Below are 23,772 nucleotides of genomic sequence, written 5' to 3'. Positions count from 1 at the left end.
GAACTGGTTCCCTCTTGAGCAAGACTCAGAGAACGCCTCGGTCTCCACCTTGGAACGGAGACTCTGTTGGGCCATTCTCAGAGGCTAATGTTCCTATCTGTTTGGGGAAGGGCTTTTGTTTATAACCCCAAAAATGAAAATTCAATCAAGCCACCAGTTTCAAATGTTGCTCTTCATATCAAAAATTTTAAATATATATATATTTTTTAACCGGACAGCCCAGATAGGTCGAAGTCATGTGGAGGTAATTTAAGCCTCTCTGTGTGCCGCTGATGGAAGAATGAATGTTCGCGGCCATGAGCCGGCCCCTCCCCCATGGCTTTTTATTATTATGTGGTTAGGCTTCTCTCTGAGCTTGCATTTCTCTGAATTCATGAGAAAATTTGGACTTCTCTGAAAACTGCAGAGACAGGAAAATTGTGTTCATCTGTTTGTTTTCATTATCTGGAATTGTGTATTTTCTAACTGATGATCCAAGGCCACTGGGAAAAATCCCCTGGTCATTTATTTCACCCTTCGTGGTCTGAAAGGTGTAAACGTCTAAACAATCAAGGCCCTTTCTGCGGGTTTTTCAAGGGAAGATTAATTAGGTTTTTTTCTGTCACAGAGCTGTATGCTCTTTAGTATGATTAGCTGAATCTGTTCGTGGTTAATCGGGAAGTTGTGGGGCGGGGGACAAAGAGAGACATCTGCTTCTTTCACACCTCGAGAAGGAAAAGGGGCAAGATCTTCACCCCTCCAAAGGTGGCTCGTTCTGGGGACACCAGTGGGTACCACTGGGGTTCATCTTTTTTCCCTTATGAGTACATAGTTATCACCAGGAAGCACGCCTGGAGCATGTAGTCACCAACTTTGACTTTTTTTTTTTCTCGTAACATTGTAAAAGTATGAGAAATTATACCTTTCCTGGTGCTTTATTTTTCCCTTCTCCATAAGGTTTCCAGATTTCTTGAGGGATCCCTAAATTCATGAATCAGCACAGCTGGGCGGCGAGCAGGAACACTGCTATGATACAAACATTTTTCTTGTAAAAATCTGTTTGGAAGATCCCGGACTGATGGGGATTTGTCTTATAAAAGATGTTTCCCTCAGGATTATGTCACTGGAAAGCTGATTCAAAGCATGCCTCGGTCATTTTTGCTTTTGTCTGAAAGTGTGGTTAGGGCATGAGAGTTTTATACGGGGAGCAGTGTCGCTAACGCAAAAACCAGCCCATCGGCTGCAAGGACCAAGCCCACCTCAGCCCCCGTTTGCTCCAACGGCGTTTTATTGCAGAAACAGAAGGCTTTGTTTTTTGTTTTTAATGTTTGCTTTTTGAGACCACCCTCCATGAATTGCTCTTTTTCTCCTAAAAATGCCTTTGGGATTCTCCCAGTAATTCATGGAAGAGTGCAAATGTTTTTTGAGGAAACCTGATTAAAATGTAACCCACTTCAGAGGCTGCCTTTATTTCAGAGTGAGTTCTGCATCTTCTCCGTCCCTACCCCTTGATGTACAGTTTCCTTATTCCTCAACTATTTCACTCCCCCCCCCCATCCCCCTGCTCCGTGGCATTATAGTTCAGTCTTTTTATTTTTTCTTAACACTGTTTCTTTCTATTCTGTCTCTTTTGTTTCTTTCTGGTTTTACTCCTAGCACCTCCTCCTCGCCTGACTCTGTTCCGTTTATCAGCTTGGCTGTTCCCTGTTCTCCAGACCACTATTGTCCTTTGCTTCTAACTAGATTTTTCAGCCACAAGAAATAAGGCGCCTGAAGAGGACTATTTCGTGTTTCCCCAGAAGGATCATGCAGTCCCACCTCAAAATATATTCTCTTCCACTTTTCTCTTATCCCAACACTCGACCGTGAAGGGGGAAGCAACACACATACGGCACTGAACTCCATCATCTTCTGTAGGGATCTCCCTCTGTGCTGCATGCAGCCCAAAACGAACGGCCATCAGCCTGCTCCTGTTCCAGACAGTGCTTTGCTTTTGCTTGTGTATGTGCGTGTTTCATTTAATAATGATCTCGACTCGTTCTGATCCCACGGTCGGTAATTCAGCAGGCAGGATTCCTTTTTAAGGATTTCCCATATGGAAAGGGAAACCGGTCACCCGTGTGGAGAAGGTTTGACCGAGGTCATTGGGGTTGGAAGTGAACTTCTAGAGGGAACAGAGGTGGGGCTGCTGGTGGTGGTGGTGAGGATAGTTTCCCCTTAGGCAAAGTGCTTGGGTTCAGAGATACAGACAGTCTTCTGGAAGCCCTGGAGAGGTGTGAAAAGAAATTAAATCCATGTTTACTTTTGGCAGCATAAAAGAGAGACCCTCAAGATGACCAAGTACGTAGAGCTGGTTATCGTAGCAGACAACCGGGAGGTAAGAACTTTTTCAAACTTCTCGGTACAGTTGGTTTAAAAAAAAAAAAAAACGGGAAAGAAAATATTTAGCAAGTTATTACTTGCTCTGATTAACTTCATTTTCTATGAACCCTTAAAAGCATTGCAAACAGCCTACTGAAAAAAGTGGTTTTCTGGTATTAGCATAAAATATTGCAAATGTATTTGATATTACAAAATAAAAAGCCAGGACTGCAGGAAAAGCAGAGCTATTCTGTAGCTAAGCTCTCCAAAAGGAATTATTTGCGGGAAATGGCAGATGGCTTTAGAATGTATTCTGACACATTTGGGGGAGAAGTTTCAAGTAAAATTGTCCGATACGTCCCGACCCAAAATGAATCGGAGAATCCAGGCTGCGTGTGGAGACATAGCAGAAAGACCCTACCTTCTGAAATCTGCTTTGATGCTAGGTTCGTTTTCTCTTGAATTAGTTTCCAATTCCCTGTTTTTAGACGGTCTTCTCTGCATTCATTCCTTGCCTCCACTCCATGTTATGAATTAGGTGACTTTTTCTCGTGAACTCACCCGCCCGACACCTATGAATGAAACCAGCTTGACGGTTGCTCAGAGAACCGTTCCCATGCAGAAAGGTCCAATTAGAGAGGAGAAGGGGGGCTCATTAACATTTCTCCCTTCTCTGCACTGTTTGACTTGGTGCCATGAGCTTCTATTACTTTTACTGTTTAATTTTTAGGAACATATATAAAGGAAATTTCTGAGGAAGTTAAAATCAAGTTGATGATATGAAAAATGGCTTTGGACTGCCTTCTCGTTGTCTGTTTTCTCTGCCAAAACATGTCACGGCCTCCATCATTTATGAGGCTGGAAAAATCACAGAAGTTACTGTCTTCTGAGCACTTGGCTTGAGCAAATTTCAGGGAGTTTCAGAAAGTCCCCAGACGGGGAAATTACTCTTCAGGATGGGAACTCGTTTCACTATAAACCATGGAGGGTCCCGGGTGGTTTGTGGAGCTCAAGACTTCACGTTTCCAGGAGCTGGGAAGATGAGATTTGATTGATATTCTTGCCATTATTAATGCTGACATTTAAAATTATTAAGTTTCAGAGGCAAGGAAAAGATCTGGAAAAAGTTAAGCAGCGATTAATAGAGATCGCTAATCACGTTGACAAGGTAAGTTCTTTTTCGGGTAATTAAATCACTCAAAGCATGTAAATGTTTAGAAACGAGGTGGAGGGAATGGAACACACCTCGTCTGACTTGGCAGGGAGACCAGGTTCTGGTGCTGGGCTGGAACGTGGACTTCCCCTTTCCTCTGAGCACAGAATTCCCGGTCTGGAGCAGCTCCGGGAGAGGCCAACCCACGCACGCTGTCTGGACTGCGGTGGCCTTGGGCTACATCTCCCTCCAGGCTCTCTTCTGGCCAGAGTCCCAGTGTGAGGGCGTCTCAGGTTCCCCAGTTAGAGCCAGAACCCCAATAGGATGCATCTGACCCTCTGGAGAACTCCCAAGGGGACTTTTTCCCAGGTCTCCCTGGGTTGTGTCCACAGTCCCCCTGAGGGCAGGCTGTCATTTATAAGTGACACACACAGGGGTCCACGGTCCTGAGACCCAGAAATTGGCTTTTGGTTCAATCAGCTGTTGGAAAATTGCTCACCAAGAATGAGGAGATTGGGAGCTCACCCTTGGCAAAGGTGATCCAGACCTGGAGGAAACCCCAGAAGTCTGGTCTAATCCCGGGAGTAGGAGCTCAGCGACACTCTTCATGCTACCTCTTCGCAAGGAGAGGGTGAAGCTGTCGGAGCACCTGCCCTCCCGCGGCATGCCTGCAGAACAGAGCTGTCAGGCTGTCTGGGCTGAAGGCTCTCATACTTGCCTGCACGTCGGAGTCACCTGGAAGCTTTCAAAGACATTGCTGCCCGGGTACCTTGGCAATCGGGGGGTTGTTAATAACTCGCACTGGTAATTAAAGAACCATATACCTCAGAAAAGACCTGACAGACTCCTTGGAGTTGGCCAGCCTGGCTGCTCTTGTGTTTCTGGCCAGGAGAGAGCTAAATTGCTGAGCACATATGTGGCCACCCCAAGCAGACCCTGAAGACCATGCTGGGGGTACCCAGGCTCCTCCAGATGCTCTGTGCATCCAGTTCTGCTAACTGATGATGAGCCCTGGGCTCTGGCAGGTGTTCAAAAGTTCAGCTTTGCCCCTCTCCAAGTGGGAGTGTCTCGACCCCAAAACAATGATGGTTCCAGTGGCAACTTCCTCATTTGCAGAAATCTTGGCTCTCCTTGGCCATTCTAAATTAATAGCTGCTTGGCTGGCTGGGTTGGCCTAAAGGGAAGAGGGAGAAGGACATCCCAGACTGAAAGACCAGGAAGTCATTGAGTACAAAGGTGACATTCTGAAGCCTCCAGGAAATTCCCCCTGTAAGTAAAACACGGAAAGTAGGTCTGATGCTCATAGCTGGAGGCAAAGCCTGTGTCTAGGAACTAAGAGGCGCTCCCCAGGTCCTGATTCACCTGCAGGGCGGAGCAGTGGAGGTGTGTGATCACCCAAGCTTTGCCTCTTTAACCTTTCACCTCCCACCTGTCCCACTTCGTATCCATTAAGAAGTTAGCACCAGCGGCAGATTCGCTGGCGCAGACCCTGTGACCTACTTCTGAAAGGGCTCAGCTTCCGTGCATTGAATTTCTTCGGGTGTTTTCCTGCCTGTGGGAGTCTTCTATCCTCCTCTCCTGAGCTGGTTGCCTGAAGGGTGCAAGTTCTCATGTCGGAGCCCACCAGGTCTTCTCTTTGCTCCCGCTCAATTTTTTTTCAGATCCACTCCTTCCAGAAAGGCTTCCTTGAGCCCTCAGCACAGCACCCCGTGAACTTCCTGTTTGCACCCTTTCTTGGTAGTTCACTCTGTTGGAGTGAACTGTCACAGTGGCTCAGTGTCCCCAGCCTTGAGCCTCTTGCTGCCCTCTGAGCATTTGGGGGCCAAGGGCAAGGGCATCCTAATCCTTGTTCTCGGTGCCAGTGCCAAGCCTAGCATAAAATAAGAGCCAAGCAATTGCCTGTTGCCACCGTGTTCGTGGGTGAATCGATGCCACGGCCCTCGGGCTGCACCCCCCATGTTCTGGGGTGCGTGGACAGACAGGCAGCTGCCAGGCTCCTGTCCAGCTTCTCTCTGGGCCTGGGGTCACAGCGGGTCCTCTTGGAAGGGAGTCTGAGCACTTGTACAGGAGGGGCTGTGCTACTTAGTGGTTTAAGACCTGGGTGCTGGGGCCGGGCTGCCTACATCCACACCCCAGCCACGCCAGTCATGCCTCGAGCGGTTGCCTGATCCCTCCATAGCTCAGCGTCCCTGAGGACAAAATGGGGATATTGCTAGTTCTCCGCCCCATTGGGCTGGGGTGCAGACTAACAGAGCTGCAGCCTGGAAAGTCCCCGGCGCTGTGCCTCGGGCGTAGGAGAGGCTCACCGAGGGTCCGCTGTGGTTATTGTTATCAGCCGTCCGCAGCCTGGGAAGAAGGCCCCCAGCGGGCAGGACAGGGATCGTGTCTGATGACTCAGCTGGAGTAGGGGCCTGACCGGTGTTCAGTGGCACCAACTGGGAGCGGAAGGAGCGTGCGTTACATACCGCCGTGTGAGGTCTGTCGCAAGCATGGGACCCGGGCGAGCTAATAGACAGAAATCATGACCCATCGTTTCATGAAAAGCTCCTCGGTTGGCAAGCACCAAGGCCAGGTCTGAGGGACCGTGCTGTACAGACCTTAGTTACCCCTTCCCTAGAATCCTTGTCGGAGGCAAACTCAGTGTCCCCTTCACAGATGACGACGTGAAGCCCACATGGGGCATCTGGCTCTGAGGTTATGGCTTGGTGAGCTGGTGTGGACATCGGCACTGGAGCGCCAACGTTTCTGCCTCCTGATCACTGTTACCTCTGTGCCTAACGCAGTGGGAAGTGTGGTCTCCCGGTCAAAGGGCAGCGGCCAGACATGGGCAGTCAGGGTTCCAGAAGAGTCCAGGAACCTCATTCTGCCCGGGAAGCCTGGCCTGGGAGCTTGCAAGTCCATACGACAGACTGAGCAATTCTTGATTAAAAACAAGCCGTTGGGCAGCATTTAGGTCAGAGAAATGTCTCATTAACTTATTTTTTTTTTAAAGATTTTATTTATTTATTCATGAGAGACAGAGCGAGAGAGAGAGAGGCAGAGGCAGAGGGAGAAGCAGGCTCCCGAGGAGCAGGGAGCCCAATGCGGGACTCGATCCCGGGACGCTGGGATCATGACCTGAGCCGAAGGCAGACGCCCAACCGTCTGAGCCGCCCAGGCGCCCTGTCTCATTAACTTATTAATGTAATGCCTGTAATTGTTACCTGCTTGAAGCCCAATGGGACCGCTGCAGCCAGCTTACATTCTGGGACGTAGTGTGCATTCCAGTCATACTCATGGGCTAACCTAATGCTCACCAGATACTGAGGGAGATCAGTGGGGAAAGCGATGAGCCTGCCTCCTGTGGGTCAGGATGGGGGTCAGATGCTGAGACTTGGGGAGTGTGTTGCCCACTAGCTCACCACATTGGAATGGGGCTTAACCATCCAATGAGGAGCCTCTGTGACTTCTATTACTTATTGGCCCAGATGCGTGTAGCATAAAAATGTGACCTGCTCACATCTGGAGCTCGACTTTGGCTGCCCCCATCAGCCACATCTTTCTCCTTGGCTACCTGGAGTATCAGCAAATGAGGACTTCCCCACTGCCCATTGTGTACCGCCTCACCCATCATGGGCACTGGAAGATTTTACAGCCAGCCAGGTGATCCCATGTCCTCACCCCCTGGGCCCTGAGCACAGAGCCACCTCCTTGTCATAATGCACATGGCGGGCAGCAAGGTAGTTGGAGGCAACGGGTAGTTCCTCCCTCTGCCCTGACCAATCATCTTGTCCCGGACTAGACCCTCCCTTCGCCATTAGAAGAGCTGCTCTTCCTACCTCTGCCCCAGGATGATCTGCTTGTGGAGAAAGGGTTGTAGGTGGAAGCCAGGAGTATATAAAGATAGGAGACAGAATGGCAGTGAGACGATGCTTTGGTGGTGTACCTGAAGCGTGATTTCACAAGCCTATGAAAGAGGAACTTCCTTTAGAAGATCCTTCCCATGATGCCGCTGGTGAACTAACTTCTGGCTGTGAGGAAAATGCTTATTAAAGTTCCAGAAGAAGGGTTCTGCGTATGCCTTTATTATTCTGAAAGATATTGATTTGTGCATTTAATTAAAACCTGCTAGGTTGATTATAAGGGATGGAACGTGATAGCGTCAGCCAAGTCTGAGTCTTTGCTGAAAAATTAATACAAATTCATTTTCAGTAACTCGTAGGTAGAACATTTTGCTTTAAAGGAACAAATTATTGTCCTTGGCAGAGTGTCTGAAAGATCCTAATTCCCTCATTGTTTTTCCTGCAGTAGTTATTAACTGGCAGTCTTTGGGTATAATGTAACTACTTTAGAGATAGTACACATCTATATGCACATTTTAAATCACCAGTGAACCATGTGAAATGTGTGCTTCCCTACAAATAAGGGCAGACATCAAAAAGCCTATTAACTTTGGCGTCTAACCATTCAACAACAATGGAAACCCAGTTAACACATCACTTTGCATCAGACACTGCAAATATTTCTTAAATTCTAATGCCACAGGAACAAGGGAGCACAGAGATATTTTTCTCACCCATGTCAGTGAAGTCCAAAACATGCAAATATGTTCTAGTCTGCATTTTAAGCTCTCATGAATGTGATCCCCAGAGGGTGCCTGTCTTCGTCAGTTTTACAGACCACTGAACATTCGGATAGTGCTGGTGGGCGTGGAGGTGTGGAATGACATCGACAAATGCTCTATAAGTCAGGACCCGTTCACAAGCCTCCATGAATTTCTGGACTGGAGAAAGATGAAGCTTCTACCTCGCAAATCGCATGACAATGCCCAGCTTATCAGGTATGGGGGTTCATTGTCTCTCCTTTGCTTAAAGAAAGAGCGACCTCAGCAGCCCCCTCTCCTCTTAGCTTCACCTGGCAGTCCCCAAAGCTGCACACCTCTCTGCAGACCACACTGACTTGTACAGGGGTGTTTCCCAGCCCACATCAGTGGGGAACATGCCATCCTGACCAAACTGGGGTTCTATTGGGAAAGTCTCCCTTTGAACCCCCGAGGAAACCTATTCCTCTAAGAGATGTCTTATTTTCTTTTTCCATCACCTGAACGTTTTCCTCTATGCAAATTTTTCTAGTCTTTCTCTTGATACAAAATTGTCCTGAATAGGCTATTTTTAAAAAAAAAAAAAGCTCATTTTCTTTCACTATTAGTGAAAAATGTTTATGCAAGATGTGAAGGTGATGCATTAGGATGATTATTGCCAGATGCCTGGAGAAAGGAAATGTTCATCCCTCCTCCTGTTTCACTAGGACTCTGGTTTTCTAGATTAGAGGACCCTAGCAGTCTGCATTCTTTCAATCAGTGTGTATTGAGCACCAGTCAGGAAGCAAGTATGTTTTAGGTGCTTTGAATATAACGATGGCCAGCACTCTAAGCCTCCCCGCTCTCGGGAGTCCCCGGTCCTCCGGGAGAAGGCAACTATCACACTGTGTCATGAAGATAATAAAATGAGGGAAAGCACAGCTCTAACATAATATACTGGGAAGATGCTCAAACACCTTTATATTTAAAACAAAAAAAATCTTATCATAATCTAAATTGGTAAGGAGTAGATTTTTCCCAAGTGACAAACTTTTTATTAAGACCCTTAAACAGTTTATGCTATTATTCTTATGTTCTCATGTAGCTCATTTCACTGAATTGAAAGATTCGGGGTCAGAGACTTTTTTCTTTGGAAAATTATATCTAGTTTCTTAAAAATTCATAGAAAGGTGGGGCACGCCTTGGTGGCTCAGTCATCTGCTGTTGGCTCAGGCCATGATCTCAGGGTCCTAGGATGGAGCCCCGCTCCCTGCTTAGCAGAGAGTCTGCTTCTCTGTCCCCCTCTGCCCCTCCCCCTGTTTGTGTATGTGCTCTCTCTATCAAATAAGTAAATAAAATCTTTTTTAAAATTATAGAAAGTTAAAAACCATTCTAACCCCATCCTCACTTTAGAAAATGTCTACATTTGAACTAAGGCTGTTGGCATTCCCTGATAATTTACTTTAGCCATTTTCACAGGGTTGTTTGGTTTTTTTTCCTGCCTTGGATATTTGGGGTTGCCTCATATTTTATGCATTGATTAATCCTGAACTACTTAAAGTACACTTTAGATATTTTGAGTCAGAGTATTTTGTTTTATTTTTTTTTTCCCAAATGGAGTCTGTCCAACTTGAACATCTGGAAATAAATTAGCCTCTTATATAACTTTATATACGTATATAATTATATCTGTTAAAATGGTCTATATAGATGTAAATATAAAATCTGTAACCCCAACTACTGTACATATGAGTATGACAGGATGGGATGGATGGATGGATATATATATATATATACATATGTAGACAGATAAGGTTTTATATATACTTACTCCCTTTTGTTCAGTTGAATACTGTCAGAATAACTAACTTTTCGAACAGCATATATATAATCTAGATATGTACGTGGCTAAGATAACATGAGCAAATGATTTAAAGGAGATTCCCTTAAAGGAGATTCAACAAATACGAACAATGTTTAATTTTTAATGCGTGAGGGTCAAACTTACAGCACTTGCTTTAAACTGGGCTTCACGTCATTAGACTCATTGATCAGGTTAAGAATCCACATAGGGGAGAGCCTGCCCCTAAGCCACAACATCCCTACTGGAACCTTCCTCCCGGGGTGCAGAGGCTTCCTCCTGGGTGGGTGCTTATCCTGTATTGGTTCCAGAGGGTCAGTCATTTTTCTGCCGGTTTCATTTTTGCCAGCTACGTTAGCAAGACACTTGAAAGAGTTTGGGTTTCTGGCCTAATTGTAAATCTACACAGGAAAACAAAATTCAGCTACAACAGAAAGTCTAGTAAACCACCACGTGCATTTCATTTAGTTACCAGTGATTCTCTGTGACTCTTCCCAGCACTTCCATCAGCAAATGTTTCAAAGGAGCAGCACCCTCCAATCCGTAGGAAATAGGCAGGATACAACTCATAAGTACAAAGGTCATGACTGGTCATGGTCTGAGTCTTACAAACAAAAATCTGAAAGGATTATGGGACCAAGATGCAAAAATACATTTGAGAGGAACTAAGGACACAAATCACCTGTAAACACACCCCACGTGGCTCTCTTCATTTTTGCATGGACCCTTGCTCTTCTTGTTGGAATGCAAGAATGGCCAAAAGAATTTCAAATGTTAGGAAATGCCCTCATTCTATATTAACTTAAGAAAGTTTTTTTTTTTTTTAATTTCCCAGTGGGGTTTATTTCCAAGGGACCACCATTGGCATGGCACCAATCATGAGCATGTGCACCGCAGAGCAGTCGGGAGGGATCGTCATGGTAAGTCAAGGGCACCAAGTTGCTGATAGCAATGTTCCACCCATTTCCCTGCATTTCTCCAGACAGCTCTACGTTTATCGGACTTTGTAAAATTAGGCCATTTTCTTTCATGCTTCTTATACGTAATTCTACCTTTCTCTAGTTCTATTTATGGTCTTCTATATCCCAAAATATATTAGGGACTGTTTATTAAAAAAACCACATCAAGTCGTACACAGGTAAGGTGAGTGTGTAAAAATAACTCAGTGGAAGCCTGTCTGCCCCTTTTATGGAGAAAAAGTTTCAACTGGGATTTTGATCAAAGCATTCCAATCCAGGATCCGCCCCCCCCCCCCCAGCATTGAGATGAACCAGGGCACTGGGGTTGCCCCTCATCAGTCAGTTTCTTAGATGGACTGTGGTCTCACCAAACATTACTACCAGAATGATTTTCTGATGGTTCTGTCTCCAGGCCCAACAGCCAAAAATCTTAGGTTTTTGACTACCACTGCAGATGCTTGATCTACCTCCTACCTGGTGTCCAATTTGTCTTCATAATAACGTTAATCTTGGAAGGCAGATACCTAGGTTTATTGCTTCATAAGGATAATTCTGTCATTTGGGGGCTCTACATGTTTATAAAGGGAACAAAAGTGGAAGAATATTTGGGACTTGTTTCTTATGAAGTTAAGAGGGAAATAGCTTTGATACACTGCCCGACAGGGGACTCCTGCTCCATTCCATCAGTTAATTAAAGAAAAGGTTTCACCTCATGCTGGCACCATCCCTGCTCTGAAAATGCAGTGTCCCCTTTGCACCAGCCCTCAGACAAGGAGTATTCTCACAGACTACTCTGACATCTCCATTAAACAAACAGAACGTTGCCCTTCTAGGAAACCATGATTTCCTCCACATTTTTTTTTCAAACAGAACATTTCTGAATACCCCATTGTATTAAGGAGCAAAAGGAGTAACGTTCTGCTGACTATTATTTTCCTTCCACATAGTGCCCGACCTAATCTTCTTAGTGAATATACACAACAAATGTTTTCCTCTTCTCTGATAAGTGTTGGTAATTCATATAAATATGCACTAAACATACAAGCTGAAGTAGCCATTTGGGAGGATAGCACCCACTCTGGATTTCTGGCTTGAACGAGCTACCCTCTGGTTTTCTTTGGACCTATGAGCCCTGTATGTGATCCCCACTATGAAAGTCATTGGAAAGATTGGTTTTTGTTGGTGCCAGGTTAATTTCAAGTCAGATCCCAACTGTGTTTTTACAGAGCAGCCTGTAAAATTTTAAGAGGGAATAATTTTCTGTTTCATGGTTCCATGGTCAGTTGCTACTGACTTTGCCACTTAAAATGGGTGTAAATATTTTTTAGAGCCGAAACTAAATTCCTTATAAGTATGGCAGGTTCTTCTGTTTGGAGAGTTTAAACATTTTTATAACCATTCTGATCATAGTAAGTGGCTTTCTTCAGCTTGTGTCCCTCATTCCGTTTCCATAGAAGCACTTGATCAAGATTCCTTCTTTAAAAGTATACAGAAAAGCCTATTTTTTTAAATGGATGAAGACAAATGTGGGAAAACAAGCAAATATGTGTACTGCAGTGGTAATCGAGTCAAGACCAAAGTCAATCAACAGGAAATATGTTTGACCAACTTGGCAGCAGTTAGACACATCCTTTGTTTACTCCACATATGAGGGAAGCATCAAGTAGGACAAAAGTCTACAGCCCCTTTAATTCTATAAAATTCATGAGATAAATGAGATCCATCTCTTGACCAGACCTAAAACTTCTAGATGAACTTTCTCCTGTTATGTCTCTAAAATTAAATTCACGGTTGTTCCATGTGACCATGCCCCCATTCAAGGACTCACAAGTCTAGGAGGAAGGAAATCGTGTAGCAGGGAAGCAGGAATCCAATCAAATTGAAAAGATGAGTTCCTCTACTGGTTCTCTGTTTTTTTAAGATGGAGCAAATCTTTGCTTTAGCAACTTAAAGCTATGCCCTTGTATCTAACTGGACTAGAACAGCCTTGGTTGGGGATTATGCCATAAATAAAGAAATAGGGTTTTTTTTTTCTTATTACAAATGTAAACTGTTGATCAGGGTCTCTTGCGAGATAGTCTGTTCATAATCACTTATCCATGAAGAATGTAAAACAACTTGGCAATTAAAAACAAACCCAAGATATTCAGTGATACAAAAGAATCAAATAAAGAATAATTTTTAAAGGACGAAGTCCTTGAATTTTGTGCCAAAATATGCTAAATTCAGCCCTCCACATTCTTAGGTTGGCTACATTCTCTTTGCCAACCTGTGTTATTCTTGAGAATTGATTTCCTGAAACAAATTTGTGAAGCTTCCTACAACAGGAAACTGTAAAATCTAAACAAAGTAATTTATTAGGAATTTCATCTATTCTAAGAATAACTTGGTCCCTTGATGTGCTGTTCCCTTCTGAGACTCAGGGCTAGGGAGAGAGGCAGCTACAGCTATAACAAGCAACAGCCTATATAATCTTTCATACTCATGCCTTTAGAAGAGGCCCCACAAAGATTATCTGAATCAGGAATGATGCTTTCTCCAAAACCCAGTATCACTGTTTCCTGGAAGTTTCTTGGAAAACCTCTTATCTCTTTCCTGGGTAGCGCAAAGCAGTATTTGAATGAAGTACCTTCATTGCTCTGTGGTGGGCAGGCCTTTTCAGAAACGCCACCAATGGTCACAACTCTATGGTCAACTAATGTTTGACAAAGCAGGAAAGAATATCCAGTGGAAAAAAAGACAGTCTCTTCAGCAAATGGTGTTGGGAAAACTGGACAGCAATATGCAGAAGAATGAAACTGGACCCTTTCTTACACCATACACAGAAATTAATTCAAAATGGATGAAAAACCTAAATGTGAGATAGGAAACCATCAAAATACTAGAGAACACAGACAGCAACCGCTGTGACCTTGGCCATAGCAATGTCTTACTTGACATATCTCCAGGGGCAAGGGAAACAAAAGCAAAAATGAACTATTGGGACTTCATCAAGATGAAAAGCTTCGGCACAGTGAAGGAAACTGTCAACAAACTAAAAGGCAACCTAGATATTTGCAAATGACCTACCGGATAAAGGGCTAGTATCCAAAATCTGTTAAGAACTTATCAAACTCAACACCCCAAAAATAAATAATCCAGTTAAGAAATGGGCAGAAGACATGAACAGACATTTCTCCAAAGAAGACATACAGGTGGCCAACAGACACATGAAAAAAAATGCTCAGCATCACTCATCATCAGGAAAATACAAATCAAAACCACAATGAGATACCACCTCACACTGGTCAGAATGGCTAAAATGAACAACACAGGAAACAACAGATGTTGGTAAGGATGCGGAGAAAGGGGAACCCTCTTATACTGTTGGTGGGAATGCAAACTGGTGCAGCCACTCTGGGAAACAGTATGGAGGTTCCTCAAGAAGTTGAAAGTAGAGCTGCCCTACAACCTAGCAATTCACTACTAGGTATTTATCCAAAGGATACAAAAATAGTGATTCGAAGGGCCACGTACACCCCAATGTTTATAGCAGCACTATCAACAATAGCCAAATTATGGAAAGAGCCCAAATGTCCATCAACTGATGAACAGAAAAAGGAGTGCTAGGAATACTACTCAGCCATCAAAAAGAATGAAATCTTGCCATTTGCAATAACATGGATGGAACTAGAGGGTATTATGCTAAGTGAAATAAGTCAGTCAGAGAAAGACAAATACCATATGATTTCACTTATATGTGGAACTTAGGAAACAAAACAGATGAACAAAGGAGAAAAGAAAGAAAAATAAAATAAGGTCAAAATAGAGACTCTTAACTATAGAGAACAAACTGAGGATTGCTGGAGGGGAGGTGGGTGGGGAGAAGGGCTAAATGGGTGATGGGCATTAAGGAGGGCACTTGATGTAATGAGCACTGGGTGTTATATGTAAGTGATGAATCACTAAATTCTACTCCTGAAACAAACCAAAAAAATGGGCATAATTTCTGCAAATCCCATTTAATAATTAACTAATTTTAGTTTGTTAAAATTAAGTAACAATACTTTAATAATTAGTATTTAATAATTTAGTAATACTATTTTAAGTAACAATAATCTCTAATATCTATTCATCTAAACCATCCATGCACTTCATTAAATTAGGGGTGGCCACGCAATGCTCGCTGAATGGAGAGACCATCTTCCAAAACCCATCAAAGAGTTGAGCAAACCCCCAGCACCAACAGTCAGAGAATCAGGGTGCTTCTACCCATCTCCGAGATCTACTTGACAAAACAAGGAGCCAGCAAGAGTGAGCCATACCTGGATACAATCCTAATTCACTGAGTCTTCAAACAGATTACTCAATGTGGCGAGCTTCTTTTGTGAATTATTGTGAATTTTCCAAGTATCCTTCTAAGTAGACAGGAAGGGCATGTTCAGTAGCCCCCGCTCAGGTCTTATTTAGAATGTCACAAAGTATGCTTTCCCCTCCCAACTTTTCATCAGCCTCATCTCCTTCGAGAATAAAATGGTACTTTTTTTCGAGCCACCCAGGAGCCCCAAGAAAGATGTTTTGTAAGTGACTGCAGGTAAGAGAATAGAGATGATTGCCTTGAGCATTTCATGTAAAGACATAAAGAGTCCTACCTGTGTTCATGATGAATGCATTCCTCTGCAGAAGGGACCCTGAGCTGGTTTCATAAAATAGGTCACATCTCTTATTTACGTTTGAACTAAATAATGGGACTCTGTGTTTGTTCCTTATAGGGGTTGGATTCGGTCAGATGTTAAAAGACCAGTGGTGGGGGAGAGAGGCGGACGGGGCGGAGGAAAAGGCCAAGGAGAGGTGAACTATACATTGCGCTCTTGTGTTTGCTTTGAGGACCATTCCGACAGCCCCCTGGGCGCCGCCGTGACCCTGGCCCATGAGCTGGGCCACAACTTCGGGATGAACCACGACACACTGGAGCGAGGCTGTGGCTGCAGTGTGGCCGCTGACAAAGGAGGCTGCATCATGAACCCCTCCACCGGGCAAGTACCCACGGTCCAGCCGATTTCAGAGTTGCCACAGGGTGAATTGCATGTTGGGAAACTGCTAAGCAAAAATCTCCCTGGTTTTCTGGCCAGACCACCCATGGAAACTTCCAGAAGGAAATCCCTTTCTAAGCAGACAGCCTACAGCTCCACTGCCCCCGCGAGCCAAGGGCCGAGAAAACTCACTGGGCAAAGGGGGCAGGGTTAGATGGGTCACATGGCCTTCAGAGGGTGTGGGCTGGGGAGTGCTTCTTCCCTCGGGCTTGGCCCCAAGGCCATGGCCGGCAGTATCTGAAGTGCATCGGTAGGGGGAGGGGGGGCCTGCGGCATTGCCGCCTCTGAGGCATCACCTTACAGGATCCGAGAGGTTTAAATGAAGTGACTTCTCTGTGTCAGTAAATCACGCTGTTCCTCCCTTTGGAATGCCTTTCTGAAACTCGAGACTTGGTTCGCCCAGGGGAAAAGGAAGACAGTTTCATTAAGGGAGCATTCAAATGAGGTGGAAAGAGATGCCACGTGGAGTGATTGAGTACAGATTCTGATGACATCCTGATGCCTTCACGGGCCCGGCCCAAACCAGAGCGCTGTGCTAATGTGGGGAGATTTTCATTAGGAAAGGAGAACGCGCACTTGTTACGATCTTCTTTTTTTATACCTGAGTGAGACCTTCCCAACACTTCTCTTCAAGGCACTTCCCAGGTGAGGCCTGCTCTCTGGGTTTGCTGGAAGGAAATGCTGGAGCAGGAAGCAAGTACTGGCTGGCAGCCCAAAGACTGGCCTCTGGGAAGACCTGCTGGCAAGGGTCCAGTCCTGGTGTGAGGAGGGGACACCTGCTAGAGGTGTAAAGGGTTGGATTGTTACAGAATGTGGTTATGTTTCTGCAAGCAATAGCTCTGGGGGGGGGGTCCTCTCAAATGGCTCCTTAGGCATCACATCGCCCCTGAAACAAAGACTGGGAAGAAGGGCACGGCTCACACCCTGGACGTTGTCATGCCTAAGCCTGTTCTTGAGGCACCTCACTGTTACCTTATTAGTAAGTGACTGCTTGAATTCATCGCCACCATTAGCACAGAGTCTTCGGAGAGCATCTTTTTTTGCTCCTGGTTCTGTCTTAAGCAAGATTCAAGGGAGTTACCAAGACCCAGTAGAGGGATTTGCTCTGAGTCTGAGATAACTGAAGCCAGGAACTGGAGCCTGAAGTGAGAGTATCTTAGGCCAACACCAACAGGAAGTGAAATATTATAAAACCCTAGATACTGACCAGGGAGCTCCCCAAAGGGAGGCTACTCTGAGAAAGTGGGTGCTCCTTGTCATTTAAACTGTTCAGGCAGAGGCAAGATAATTATTTAGGGGGCATTTGGGGCAAAGAATTCCTTCTTAGGGTGTGAGGTTGGGCCAGGGGCCGGTAGGTGTCTTCTTTTTCCAATATCCTACCAGGCCAGACAGAGCCCCGCAACACTGGCCAGCATGCCATGTGAATCTCAATGAGGTTGGTAGGAAGTTAACATACAGCTGAGTGGTGCTCATGCTTTCTCATTCTTGATGAACTCAAAGTGGCCACAGAAAGTTCACTGTTTGCTAAATTTCCCTGCTTATCAAATAGACACAAACACATCAGCTTACATGCCTCCGGAAGTGGTTCCCAATGACTACTATCATGAATGTTTTGGAACTCTTGATAAAATTGGCAAATGAAAGAGAAGAAAACCTAGATTGGGAACACTAGAGTAGGATTGAAAAGCCCTGGGAGCCCCTATTCTGATACCAATTGTTTTGGGTAATACAGGCAAAGGAGTAACCCCTCTGGTCTTAACCAATCTTCATCAAGAAAATGAGTGAGTTTGTCTTTTTCCTTCCTTCCTTCCATCCATCTATCCATCCCTTGATTCATATTCATTCTGTCTATCCATCCATCTATCCATCCATTTATTCACTGTTCATTCCATCCATCCATCCATCCATCCATCCATCTTTTCATCAGATCATCTACACATCCACCTTCCACTTACTTGTTCACATAGTCAACACATTTTTTTACCCCCTGTGCTTATTGTCATGGGGAATGCACAGATGAGGAAGACCCTACAGCTCTAAGAATTATGTGATTCTGGAGGCACAGTAGCAAGACCTACCTTCTGACACTTCCCATAATTTTGTATAAAGGCCTTCAAATTGGAAAGTCATCATGGCAGTGTTTAAGGATATGAGCCAAATTACCCTAGAGATATTTGAAAATCATAGGTAGAAGCGGTATTGTTAAGAGCTCAGCAAATCATTTCAAAGGCGTTTTTTTTTCCTTACCAGGAGTTTGCTAATAGCCTTTACTTGATTTATACCTTATTAGCAATTTCTAAGTTTTCTCTTTTGCTGAGCTTGTGCTTTTGCATAAATCTTTTCTATTTGGTTCTCATTTATGATCCCACATTCCTGAACAGAGAGTGGTGTTTTTAATTTTCTCAGATGGAAAGAAACTTCCCAAGCAAGTGGGTGAATTAATCACAAAAGCCCACAGTGAGGGGGAGGTCAGGCCGCCCAGGCAACCCTCAGCCATCCATCACCCATTGTAGAACTTCTAGGCTGCTTTTAATCTGCAGTATTATCCCAACGTGGTCTCTCTCTTACCTCATAGGGTCCCCTCGAGAGCGGCAGAGTGGATTAAATGAGATCACATGTCTTTGTAAATTGTAAATCACTCCACACATACATGGCAGCACGATTACTGCTATTATTTAGCTCACAGGGACTAAATCGTTGAGGGCGTCTTCCAGAATCCCTGCTCGTAGTTGCTGGAAAGCACCTCCAGCACCTCAAAACAGGCACTGAGCCACGCGCCCACAGTCTGTGTGAAGGGCTCGTTGTAGGCTGGCCCTTGGCCAAACACCAACTTTCCCCCTGACTTCCTCTGCACTACTGATTTCAGGCACGAGCAGCAAACGTTCAAAATGTTATTCAAGTCTTAGCCTCGGAGGGGGCTCAAAAAGAGGTGAATCGTGATTGCTTTCATGATCTTTAGGTCTCCCCGAATCAGAAAGGACCAAGCATTGCCGATGGTTGGAAGGGGGAAAGCGCAGCCCTTAATATGCCCTGGGTATTCTTGATCAAGACATTCCAGAATTCTAACTCTGAAATATTCACCACCTGCCTGTCGTTGACAAATGGGACTTGAAGCCCTGGGAGAACCGCACTAGCGTGCACTCCTGCTTAAACGCGGTGTCGTGACGTCCGCGGGAGCTTGCAGGGGTGGGGGGGGGGGGTTCCTTACAGGTTGGACCGTTAATGACCGCAAGGCCTGGAGTGTGTGCGAGCATGTGTTTTCTGTCTTCGCTTAGTTCACATGAAGACCCGCCTTGGAAATCACTCTTTGGCAAAAGCAGTATCTGGGAATTCGTGTGGGAGTTGACTCAGTGGAGTCCACCCGTAAATGAGCTGCTTGGAGCATTTGGGCTGAAAGGGTTGAGGACGAAGCATGCAGCATTTACAGGAGTAAGAAAAATGTGAATAGTTTGAACACATTTGGAAAAGGATATTTAGCATAATTGTAAATGTCACTTCCCAGAGTGGACCCCCCAAAAAAGCAGTATTGGCATTCACAAAGTACTCTCAGGGCCTCCTTTATTTTTTGCAGGAAGTTTTCTGTTAGCAAGAGTTGGAGGAAGGGAGCCTGTTGTGGGAGGAACGCAGCTGAGTCTGGGACGCACGCTAACCCGGCTGCTGCGAGGTCTCACGTGCCCTCGTACATGTCGGGGTGACAGCCAGGAACAGGACACTCTTCTTGCCTCGTGGAACTTGCACACTCTGGGGGAAGACAGACTTCAAAAACAATACATTGAAAATCGCAGGTTAAAGAGCAGTGCTTTGAAGGACACAAAGGAAGAGGTTGGAAAGGAAATATATGGGCCAGGGGCCCCACTTTAATTAGGGGCTTGGGGAGGAGCCCTCTTGGAGGTGACCTTTAAGTAAAGACCAAAGTGCTGACCGGAGGCCAGGGGCTTGTCGGGGGCTGGGTCACGATGGGGGTGGGGCCTGGAGGGCACAGGTTGCTGGTGCTGCTGGAGACAAAGGGGGTTGGGAGGAGCCAAGGCCAGCAAAGCCCAGTCCACCAGGTAGGAACACGGTTTTGTCCCGAGGGCAGTGAGAAGTCCTTGGAGGGTTTTAGGCAGGACAGTAATCTGATCTGACTTAACCTTTCAGGCTTTCTTCCCTTCTAAGATCACCAGCATCCAAGCTATGATAGCTTGCCAAATTAAGGGGTTTGTGTCTATCTTAAAAAGGCAGGGTGTGCTTCTTGTAAAAAAAAAAAAAAAAGAAGTCAAAGTGATGGGCTATAAATTTTAGTTTTATTTTCATGTAATTAATAGGCATTTGGAATTCAAGGAGAAGGGTCCTTCTTCAGCACACCAGGTGGTGCATCATACACACCTCACACCCTCGCCTCTCCAGGCTTGCATACTTGATGTACAAAGTGCTATTCTGTTTAGGATTTCACTTTGCTGTTCCTACAGTAAACATCCTTTAAGGACTCGACTTCAAAGAGCCATGGAAGAGCCTTTTCGCACTCCCTCTGTGTGTGTGTGTGTGTGTGTATCTGAAAGGAATTACTGCATAGTTTTCATGCTGTTGCTAAGATTAGGGTTTTGGAGCTATTTGGGTTTTGTTTTGTCCAGGCTGGCAAACAGCTCCTGAGCAAAGAATGTTCCGTGGCTGCCAGCGGAGAGCGGAGAGCAGTGTGTTGCGCGCCCAGGATAACGCAGGCTAAGGAAATCACGGGAGGGTGACCCCTTGCTCTCCAGTGGTGTAAAGAATTTACATTAAGCTGAGGTTGGACATTCAGGAATAACATCTACAACTGGATCAAATAACCATGTTTAAGCAGAAAGCATTGCCATGCGACATCCTCAGAAGTTTGTATAATTGGCTCATTCAGTGCCATTTAATTCAATTCAGGAAACATTCATTGCATACCTACTTGCTACACAGCTGTCTGGACGTGGAGCACATCTGGATGGCCTCCACCCAGGTTCAGCCTTCTCTGATGAAAACTAAGAAGACATCAGGCCTGCCTCTGACTCAGGACCAGCCCGCTGCAGGAAATCGGGTTAGGCAACCAATCATCGCGAAACCACTCATTTACTCAACTAGCATTTACTGTGCCCCTGTGTGCCAGATCCTAGGGAGCAGAATGCGGGCCCAGACACAGAAGGCAGGAACCTTCTGGAAACTCATACTGTGGTGGAATGACAGGCAAGTAAACTGTGCTGATTGCATATTAGAACCTCAGGACTCTGACGGGGGACATTTTGGGAGCCATGAGGCTCCCTGCAGGGGCACCTAAGCTAGTCTCCTTACAAGGTCCTGGATTTCATAGAATCTCACCTCTAAGTTATGCCGCTGCAAGATAAGGAGACTTTTTTAACATAACCATGATACCACTTCACACGTAAAAACAACGATAATTCATTGTAAACAAGGAGCAAAAAGTTGGAAGGAATGGTGGGCAGGGAAGACATTCTGGAACACAGTCCAGTGTGGACCCTAAAGAATTGAATGAGGTTAGGTAGACTCTGCCCAAGAATTCGTAGCTTGCGTTATTGGAAAACTGGTTTTCTGTTTGAGGAGACCTCTATCTGAAAACGTATTTCAAGGAACTAAAGGGAACTTTTCAGTAAAAGATTCCTCAGAGTTTGGGATGTGGTTAGGAATTGATAGAAATTAGATGTATTTGGGAAGTCTGTACTCTTGGTATAACTTGCATTCTTGAAGAAGAGGGCAAAATACACATAATTAAAACTCACCCCCCCACACACCGAACTCTGAAGAACTGAGATCGTGAAATACATTTATCATAAGGGGATTTTATAAGAACTGGTTTGTGGGAAATCATTTTCCCATATTATCTCTTCATTTAAAAGTGATTTTTTTTTTTCTCAATGAAAGGTTTAAGAAAGGCTTCACTTCATCCTTCAAAGGGTAGGGAGGGAAATGGAAATATTTATTCAAGGAGGGGACAAAATGAGGAACTCTAATAACATTAAAACACTGAGTCTCAGAATCAGTTTAATTATCCAGCCAGAGTAATTTTGTTGGCTACGTCCCAACATTATCATAAAGGGGAAATGAACTGGCAGGAGAGATTCTTGAAAAGAGTTCAAGAGGGCGCACCAATATGGAGAATGTTCTTGTTCCTCTCTGTGTAATTAGCTATTGCTCACTATAAAATACGGGCGTTTGTCTGCAATTAATGCAGAGCCTCAATACTAAAAGTCACTGCCTAAGGGCACAGTAGAATCTTCCTCCTCTCTTAAGCTGGACACAAAACAGAGAGGTCACGCTGGGGAGATGGGTCGGCATGGCCTCTGCTTCTTCAATATCCAGTTTGGGGGAAAGGCCCATAGGAAAACTTGACTTTGATCCTAGAGGATTGCATTCCAATGTCTTGGTTCATCAGTAAACCGTGTGAGGTGGGTATGACTATGCCTGTTTTAAAGAGAAGAAAGCTGGGGCTCAGAAAGGCAAATGAACTGCCTACATTTTCAAAACTAGCCAAGTGGAAATCCCAGGACATAAGGCTGAGTCGCCAGGTGCCGAGCCCCTGCCTTTCCACCTTCCTATGACTTACCTCAAATAAAAATTTGCAGCAGCTAAGCCTCAGGAAGAGGAGAAGGGCATCTGTCCTGGGGTAATGGTCAGAGGAAACTGCTCAGCTTCCAGCTGGAGGCTTCGAGAGAGCTCCTTGCAGCCGGGCTCCATGCATCAAGGCTGAGGATGAGTCGTGGGGAGCTGTGCCATTCGGCCTACCACTGTGTTTGCCACATGAACGTGGCCCCAGCCGTGTTTGGGTTTCGTGTGGGGACTGAAGCCTTCTCGGCACAGAGCAGTGTCCCTGGACGACTTCTGGGAGGCAGGCAAGCTGACCCAATTTTAAACCATTTAGTTTTGCAAACTTCTTTCAACTTATAACAGCAGAGAATTATTTCCTGTCATTGCTCGTTAACCCAGCATTTTATTTGTGGTAGAACATGTGTGAAAACATTATAGCTGAAATTCTGCCAATGCTTCCCTCCCCCTCCCACACACACATACACACACCCATGGCTTCCTCCTCTCCCCAGGACATATGGCACGGAGGCTCCAGTGTGAGGTCAAGGGTGAACTTTTAGGCCTTTCTGCAATCAACAATATCCAGCAGAACCCACTTCCAGCTCCACTAGGTCAGAAATTTTGTGTGTTTTGTCCTTGCTAAGTCCCCAGCACCTAAAACAGTGCCTGGCACATAGTGAAGTAAAATAAATACTTCTTGAATGAAAGGATGGATGGATAGGAGGATGGGTTGGTGGATGAGTGGATAATGATGAATGGAATGATGGATGGATGGATGGAAGGAACAGTGGATGAATGGATAATGGTGAGTGGAAGGATGGACAGACAGATGGATGGCTAGAAGAAAAGAAGGATGGATCAGTGGATGGATGGAAGGAAGGAACAGTGGATGAATGGATAATGGTGAGTGGAAGGATGGACAGATGGATGGCTAGAAGAAAGGAAGGATGGATCAGTGGATGAATAGATAATGGTGGGTGGAATGATGGATGGACAGACGGATGGATGGTGATTGCAGCACAATCATATGTATGCAGAGGGAGGCCATCTTTCCCCCTTTTGTGTAATGGCTGAACCTCTGGAGAGAAGATTCTGAGGCTGTTGTCTTTTATAATAAGAGCTGAGAAACCCCAGGGAAATGGGTGGTAAATAGGTGGCTGAGTATTTGCTTTTGTCATACATACTCTGGAGATCAGGGTGACAGGAGCAATTTGCTTTCAAAAAGTAGAATCCTTCCTGAAGTGGCTTCTCCTGAAACCCTTTGCTTAATTTAACTGAAGTGGGAG

General features: G+C 45.1%; 1 protein-coding gene across 7 annotated transcripts in view; it reads left to right on the top strand.

Annotated features, from left to right (window-relative positions):
• Window positions 1–23,772, top strand: part of ADAM12 (ADAM metallopeptidase domain 12) — a 346,655-nt gene that overhangs the window by 245,650 nt on the left and 77,233 nt on the right. For 6 of the 7 annotated variants that reach the window (XM_034985934.1, XM_034985939.1, XM_034985936.1 and 3 more), the window contains 5 exons: window positions 2,291–2,356; window positions 3,437–3,508; window positions 8,143–8,312; window positions 10,748–10,832; window positions 15,738–15,886. In XM_034985934.1, coding sequence (XP_034841825.1) covers window positions 2,291–2,356; window positions 3,437–3,508; window positions 8,143–8,312; window positions 10,748–10,832; window positions 15,738–15,886 — 542 coding nt within the window. The remainder of the gene's footprint in view (window positions 1–2,290; window positions 2,357–3,436; window positions 3,509–8,142; window positions 8,313–10,747; window positions 10,833–15,737; window positions 15,887–23,772) is intronic. The other variant, XM_034985935.1, reaches the window with a different exon arrangement.

This window comes from Mirounga leonina, unplaced genomic scaffold, assembly GCF_011800145.1.
Source record: "Mirounga leonina isolate KUSES-001 unplaced genomic scaffold, KU_Mleo_1.0 Mir_114, whole genome shotgun sequence".
Classification (NCBI taxonomy): domain Eukaryota; kingdom Metazoa; phylum Chordata; class Mammalia; order Carnivora; family Phocidae; genus Mirounga; species Mirounga leonina.
This window is presented reverse-complemented; position numbering and strand designations above follow the sequence as displayed.